This window comes from Tupaia chinensis, unplaced genomic scaffold, assembly GCF_000334495.1.
Source record: "Tupaia chinensis unplaced genomic scaffold, TupChi_1.0 Scaffold144260_1, whole genome shotgun sequence".
NCBI classification, from domain to species: Eukaryota; Metazoa; Chordata; class Mammalia; order Scandentia; family Tupaiidae; genus Tupaia; species Tupaia belangeri.
Window position 1 is genome coordinate 29,536 of NW_006204118.1, and position 8,360 is coordinate 37,895.

General features: G+C 36.1%; 1 protein-coding gene across 1 annotated transcript; it reads left to right on the top strand.

Annotated features, from left to right (window-relative positions):
* Nucleotides 1-7,146: 7,146 nt before the first annotated feature.
* LOC102479716 (olfactory receptor 52E4-like) lies at nt 7,147-8,083 on the top strand. Its single transcript, XM_014583361.1, is given in 2 exon segments — nt 7,147-7,754; nt 7,756-8,083. Coding segments are annotated over 2 exon segments (936 nt in total).
* The last annotated feature ends 277 nt before the right edge of the window (nt 8,084-8,360 follow it).

An 8,360-nucleotide genomic window follows, 5' to 3' on the forward strand; every position in this document is an offset into this window, starting at 1 on the left:
TGTGTGTATGTATTTATATTTATATATAATATATATTATATATTATATATTTTATATATATATATGTATAACCTTGAGATATATGTATGTCTGTATGTCTCTCTCTCTCTGTCTCTCTCTAATCAGTCTCCCACTCTTTCTGGTATATTTAACTCACACCCTCTCATTTTTCTTGTGCATATACAAATGTTAACTTATCATTATGATAATACTCTTTTGTTCAGAAATATTTCAGGGATTTTTATACCTAATTTCTTGGGATGATAGTTTATATTCATGTTTTTTTTTTATCACATACCATAATAATATGAGTTCATATTTTTTGCATCTACCAAAAGTTTTCATGCAAAGAAATACACATCTGCTTAATGGCCCAACAGTCTCACTATTTTGTATTTACTCAAGATGAAGAAGCATGTAAGTCCATAGAAGATGAGCATAGTGCTTTCCATGGCAGCTTTCTGCACACTAGTACTAAAATGAAAAGAATGAAAGTGTCTCTCCTTCATAGCCTGGCTTGCCTCATTCCACAGTAAACCTTCCATATTCTTCCACTTTCTGTCAAAGGCCAGGGTTTTGTTGGGTTTTATGGCTGAGTAGTATCCAATAGAGTATATGTGCCACAGTTTTTCAATCCATTCATGTGTATGGGGGCACTTGGGTTGGTTCCATATCTTAGCAATCATAAACATTTAAGACAGCAAATATTAGGTAAAGCAGATTACCTCCTACTCTGGGTTAGGCTTATCATTTTATTGAAGGCCTTACAATAAAAAGACTGAGATTCACCAAGGAAAAAAGAATTCAGAATTTAGATTGTCTTTGATTTGAGTCTACAGCACTAACTCTTGACCAAATCTCCAGTCTTTTGAAATACCTGAAGATTTTGACTTGACATTCCTCCACATCATATAATTTCTCTTCTTCTTTGTATATATCTATATCTATGTATACACATAACTTGTATATACCTATAAATGTGTATATATGTTTATGCATATATACACCTATATACATGTATACATATAGCTAGAACATAAGTATTACATTCTATATGTATATGTACACACATTATACATGTACACACACATATACCTTATTGGTTCTGTTCTTTCTGGAAAATGCTAATACATATTTTGAGGAGAGATAGCAGAATCTAAAGGATAAGACACTGAAGGATTCATTTATTACATTATTTTACGGTTTTGATATTGTTTCTCTAATGATTGAATTTGAAGGCAATAATTATTCTATTCTAGAATGTTTTTATTTCATGAATTATTTATTTATTTATTGGAGAGGTTTTTGCTATAGGGTGTGTGCACTCATCAGAAAGACAGAGAGAGACAGAGAGACAGAAAACGAGAAATCACCCACCAGGGGGAATGCCCATGCCACAATCCCTTCTCCTCCATTCTCCTCTCAGGATCTTGGGTACACACGCACATGTGCCCAGCGTGAGTTTAAGCCACTAGGTCTGGAACTCGAACCGTGGTGGACTACATGGCAGTCCAGTGACATAACCATTATACCAACTCCTTGTCTCAATTATTTTATTTCTAAGAGTACATATATAGTGTGATTCCAGAGGATTCCCATCTTGTGATTGTTTCCTATAAAAGAGACAGAAATGGAGAGGGAGAGGCTGGACCTAACAGGATCTATGTGTTACAGTCTTGCCCCAAGCCCCACAGACAGCCAGGATCACAGGTGCACACGTGTGTGTGCCAGCGTGTTGGGCAGACTTCCTATAGGGTCTCCAGCATTCGATACAGTAGTGTTTCTACTACCTGCACCAGTCCCATGACTAGATCTGAATTAATAATCTAAATAGATGTCCTCAGCGAGTTTCAAGATGCTCACACTGCTTCCTAGAGTAGGAAGGCAAATATGGTGGACAAGACCAAGAAACCACCACAACAGCCTCTACATAGGAAAATATAAAACCAAAAACAACATGGCATTCCTAGATAGAGGAGATTACTGGCATGATCATTCTTTACAGTGAGGACAAGATAATTCTGATGCACGTGCTTCCAATTCACACACTTAGGACAAAAGCTAAAAATTACTCGTTTATCAAGGCACTTCTTCTCACTAACCAAGGACAACTTCTCACAAGTTACTCCAGGATGTGCTGAGACAGTAACTAGTTTTGGTGGAGTTGGAACAGACTTAAATATTAGTATCCTCTTTGTCTATAAAAAGAAAATTTATCATCCCCTGATGTATTAAATTTTTATTATTTTTCTTCAGAAGTCAATCTGAGATATTTTTGCACGTCTATGTATGTACACGAGGAGATCACAGTATGAAGAACCTTGTTGGGGGTTTCTCTCTCCCTTCCCTCTCTCAAAAGAAAGAATTAAATAAATTTTTAAAAATATTTTAGCTGAAGAGTTCAATGACAGAAAAACATACAATTTATTGCTTCAAGAACAGACTTAATCAATTAGAAGAAAGAATTTCTGAACTTGAAGACAGGGCATTGGAAATAGCAAGGTTTAAACAGAAGGAGAGCGGTGGTTCTACAGCTCAGCAGCTAAGTGCTATGAAAAGAAAACTGGATGATGTAGTTAACTACGGTTGGAATTCTGGCCCTGGTCTGATGAGATGGAAAATTGGAGAAGAAAGAATTGCTGGGTGACCAGGATCCACTGAGGAATGCTCCCTTCCCATCTCTTATGCATGCATATGCACATTCTAGCATAAAAAAAAAGAAAAAAAGAAAAGAAAGTAAAAAGAATTAAAAGGAAGAAAGAATATAGGACCAATGGGATGACATTCAGTAAACAAATATGTGGGCAATGGGATTTCTGAAAGGGATTATAGTTTCAAAATTGCAGCAATGTATTTTATACCAGCTTAATTCCAATCACATTTTAAAGTTCTATTCCTTTATAGCTCAACCCTCTGTGCATATACACTACATCAGCTATTTCACACATTACATTTCATATGTGGTATACCCATTAAAATAGATTTGCAATTACCTTTATGCCTTTGTCTTTTAGATTCTGTAAAGAAAATTGAAGTTATTAACCAAAATTTTTATATTTGTTCATGTATTTATCTTTTCTGGAGAAATTTACATTTTTATGTAGGTTTGGAATACTCATTAGTTTCTTTTCATATCTATTTAAGAGAGAGATTTTTACTATATGGCATGTGTGCTCGCTGGATAGACAAGAACAGATAGACAGAAAGTGGGAAATCACCCCTCAGGGGGAATAGTCACCCTGCAATCCCTTCTTCTCCATTCTCCTCTCGAGATTTTGGGCATGTATGCATACACATCCAGCATAAAGTGTAAGCCACCAGGTCCGGGACTTGAACCGTAGTTGACTATGTGTGAGTCCAGCAACATAACTACTACACCATCTGCTGGCCTCACTTCTTTTCATTTCAACATTCAGGACTCTCATTAGCATCTTTTTCAATTGTATGAAAGGTATAATGATCATGAACTCCCTCAGCTTTTGTTTATTTGTGTATGTCTTAATTTTTCCCTTATTTGTTAAGGTTTTATTTTATGATAAGTTGATCTATAGTAACTATATGTATTTGTAGGGTAAAATGTAAGGAATTTTTTGAAGTTCATCTCATAAAAGTAGAGAATAGAATAGAAGTTACCAGATATTTGGTAGAGGAGGGGAGAGGGGAGATAGGAGAGGTAGATCCACAGATGTCCAGTTACAATTTGACAGGACAAATATATTCTGGTGCTCTATGACACAGTTAGGTGACTGTGGCTAATATCAATGTATTTTATTATATACTTCAAGATAGCTCCCTTATTTCTGAAGGACAATTTTGCCAGATACACAATTCTTAGGTGATGTAATGTTTCTTTCTATACATTAAATACAGTACACCACCATCTACTGGTATGTAAGGTTGATGGTCCAAGTCAATATTGAAATTAAGTTGGGTTAATTAAAGAAATAAAAAATGTGTTCTGTGTCTTTTCTGTTCCCTTTAAGACTGATCTCTTAAATGGTTAACAAATTATATCAAGTTACTTTAAAATAAAAACTACATCTGCACATATAAACCTAAAGGAATGAACGGGTTAATTATTATCATGAAATGATTATCAGTCATCACCAACAGTAAAAATAAATTCCACCTTCTGCCAGTGATTCCATAGGGACGTGTTGTGTCAAATATTATTTCCGTTTATCCTCTGAGAGTATCAGGCTAAAACTAGTACATATAGAAGCTACAGGTTTAGGTTGTTTCTTGGCTCTGAATTAGTTTCTTTATGAGCTAACTAAAGTTTTTACCAAGTGAGGGGAGGGTGGAGAGAAAGAGATTGGCCTGAGTGATCTAAGGAAAACATTAAGTGATGCGAGTCTCTCTCAAACAATACTTTCTTATTTTCCAAATGACCTGGATTCAAGGGAGGAGATATGAATTTTCCAACTGGGAATACACAGTTCTCATTCTCCATGATGAACTGAAGAAAAACCCTAGATTTTAAAAAACATAGATTTTTAAATGAATATCATGAAACAATTATCTCTTACTGTAGCTATACATTATGTTGCTTTAATCAATTGAAGGAGCAAAATATGGAAAACCTCATTACCCCTGGACTCAACTACAGGTTGGCATTTTCAGAGAGATGATGTTATATTATGAGTGCTTGTACAAAAAAAGTGATTTGTAAACCAATATGTATATCTGTGAGTATGTATTCTATACAATGCTGCTCTCACAATGCTCTGAAAGACATTAGTGTATCTAACATGTACTTATTGAGAATCTAATGAATGACAATCACTGGTCTAGAGTTTGATTATAATATAGCCCATGGGTTATATGATTATTCATGGCTGTGGAAGGACCCTTGTTTGCCCATATAATTTCATATCATGTGAATATCATTGTATACTTAGTCCCTGAAACACCATATTTTAGTTAATTATATCGTGATTGTTTTTCCTTGTGAAACTTTATATTTCTTTCTTTTATTTATGAGTCTGTGGGTATACATACATATTTGCATGCTGTAATTGTACCTACTTGCTTTATCTCTATGTCTTTCAATTCCCATGAACAAAAGTTTGATATTATTTTGTCCAGTCTAAGCACTCTTTAGTCAAGAGGGTTTTCTTTTACTTACTAAACTTAACTTCATCCCTTGCTATCATCACCATAGAAATCATTTTTAACTACCCTCCAAGATAAATTTTGCCTGCTAAATTGGTTGGCTGAAGTTTTTGTTTTTGTTTTCATTTTGTTTCAAGGCATGTGTGCTCACTGGAGAGAGACAAAGACTGAAGGAAAGTGAGAAAGCACCCCTCAGGAGGGTGTCAATGCCACAGTCCTTTCTCCACCATACATCTCTAGGGACTTTGGACTTGTATGCACATGTGTCTGCCTTGTTTTTCAAGCCACCAGTTCAATACTTGAACTGTGTTATCAGCCATGTGGGATCCAGCTGCCTTAACCACTGTTTGAACTGCTTAAAGTTGTCTCATAAAGCCAAATTATGAAAGATACTATATTTGCCTTGTTCAAGTATTTTTCACTATACTAAATCCGAGAGTCTAGTAAATGTGGAATTTTAGAAAATGTTTCAGTTAATTATAATATTTGAAGAGCATAAATGTATGGTATGATTTTGGAAAGTAGATTTAGAAATAACTCTCCATAGAGTGTATATTGTATTTATAAGGATATGATTGATACCTAGGGAAAGCATTGTCCTTAAAGACAGATGGCAATACTAACCAAGGTTACTGCCCTAAAGGAAGATGAGAAACAGAAAAGTAGTAACTAGAGTTTTTCTACAACTGCAGCATTTATAGCAACTCAGAGTCCTTTTTTTCTTTAGCCTCCCGATCCCTGCCTTGTACTCAACCACTTTATCCCAGGGCTTCTCTGCTATGAAAACTTGACTATTTACTGAAACTATTAGAAGTATAAAGAAAGCTGCTTTAGTAAGTAACTGATATCTCTGCTATCATTCTACCAGTATACCAGTCCAGCTAATGGATTGCTCTGTATGTGTCAGGATGGGGATTTCTGAATCACCAAATGAAGAAGTACATAAGGATCTAGCTGCAAAATGGGATGACATAATTCAGGATAAATGCAGGTAAGAAGGCAGTGAATGTGGCTAATGTTAAGAAATATATTTTCCTTAGCAAGGGGTATTTACTAGTTCCAAAGAACATTTTGTGTTCTACTTAAAGGATACATAATAGAAATAAATTAGTAATAGGGAACAAACAACACAACCACATATTTATTAGGTTGTATTTCTAGCATCTTATGTAAGTAGTTAGGTCATAGGGAAAGTCATGATGTGTTTTTCTATGTTTTGTAATACAAAAATACATCGTGACTTTTCTGACAACCCAATATTTGTCAGTGTAATTACATATATAGAGATGTGAATTATAGCTCAAAGATGTAGATTATGTTAATCCTATTTTAGAAGCCATGCTAAGGATTTCAAAATCTTTTCCATACAGAAAGGGATACAGACCCTTATTTCTATTCCCTAGATAAAGTAAAATAAAGACTATGGAATCTTCTACCTAAAGGAAATTCCTTTAATTTTCAACTCCTTGAAATTTTCACAGGGCCTCTGCTTAATCTCTTACACTTATAGAAAACTCTTTGGCCAAGAATGATACTGAATGAAAGCTCAAAGAAGAAAGACTCCCAAAAGCCCTGTTATGTCCTAGATAAAGTCCGGTTAACATTGACATGAAAGCGACCCATAGAAATAAGTTCAAACGCAATGTGCATTTGAAGGAAACCTCTGTGCTCTGAATAATTTTCTGCATCTGTGATGTTTATATATCTGAAGAATACTCTCTGTGAGCAGTAATTTATTTGTGGCCCTAATTCCAATATTTCGATCTTTACAGTGTACACACCTTATATGACACTGAATCCCAAACAGTGAATATGTTAAACAAAAATCATTCTGGAAGCTAAAATTAGGGATGTGAAAAGGAAAAACAAAGAAAATACTATGTAACAAAGATATTATTAAAATGAAATGTAGATGAAAAATAACGCAAGTCATGGGATTGTTACTGAAAACAAATTTAGTGCTCATTTAATTGAATCAAAATAAAAATTTTATCTTCAGAAGAACTGATAAAAGCAAAGGAAAAAATAATCATGCCTCCTCTTAACACTTCTCGTCCCTTCCCTCTCACCTTCTTGCTGATGGGCATCCCAGGACTAGAGCACCTACATGCCTGGATTGGGATTCCCTTCTGTTCCATGTATGTGGTGGCAGTGGTGGGGAACGTGACCATCCTGGCTGTGGTGAGGGCAGAGCGAAGCCTCCATGAGCCAATGTTCCTCTTCCTGTGCATGCTCTCGGTCACTGACCTGGTGCTCTCTACATCCACACTGCCCCGCATGCTCTGTCTCTTCTGGCTTGGAGCCCAGGACATTGCCTTTGATGCTTGCCTGACTCAAATGTTCTTCATCCATAGCTTTACTGCCATGGAATCTGGCTTCTTCCTGGCCATGGCCATTGATCGTTATGTGGCCATCTGCAATCCTCTACGCCATACTACTATTCTCACCCGCACTCGCATTGCCGTAATGGGTATCATTGTGGTGATTCGAGGAGTAGCCTTCTTTACTCCTCACCCCATCCTGCTCAAGCAGCTGCCCTACTGCAGAACACGCATCATTGCCCACACCTACTGTGAGTTCATGGCTGTGGCGAAGCTGGCGTGTATGGACACAGGAGCCACCAAGCGTTACAGCCTCAGCTATCATCGGCTCATGCGATGCCATTCTCATTGCTGTTTCCTACGCCTTCATCCTTCGCTCTGTATTTCGCCTGCCTTCCCGAGAAGCTAGCTTCAAGGCTCTGGGCACTTGTGGCTCCCATGTCTGTGTCATTCTTGTGTTCTATTCCACAGCTGGATTTTCTATTTTCACTCACCGTTTTGGGAAAAATGTGCCTGCACATATTCATATATTTATTGCAAATATGTACTTATTGGTGCCTCCTTTTCTCAACCCCATTGTGTACGGAGTGAGAACCAAGAAAATAAGGGAGCATGTTCTTCGAATGCTAAGGGTCAATGTTTCTTGATTTTAGTTGGATGAATATGGTTCATTAATTACTCTAATTGTAATATATGGTGTAGAAAAATTAATTGTTCTTCCTTCCATAACATGAACGGCATGTGTTATCTGAAAGTTCTGTTACTTACCAGATATTTATAAATTCTAAAAATTATCATTCAAATTTTCTCTGCTTTTTCATTTAGTAGATCTTGGAGAAAAGATTGTTAATTTTCTAAATATGTGTCTTCCAGAAGATAATTACAGATAGAGATTGAACAGTACAGGAATTGGAAAAAAAAGGA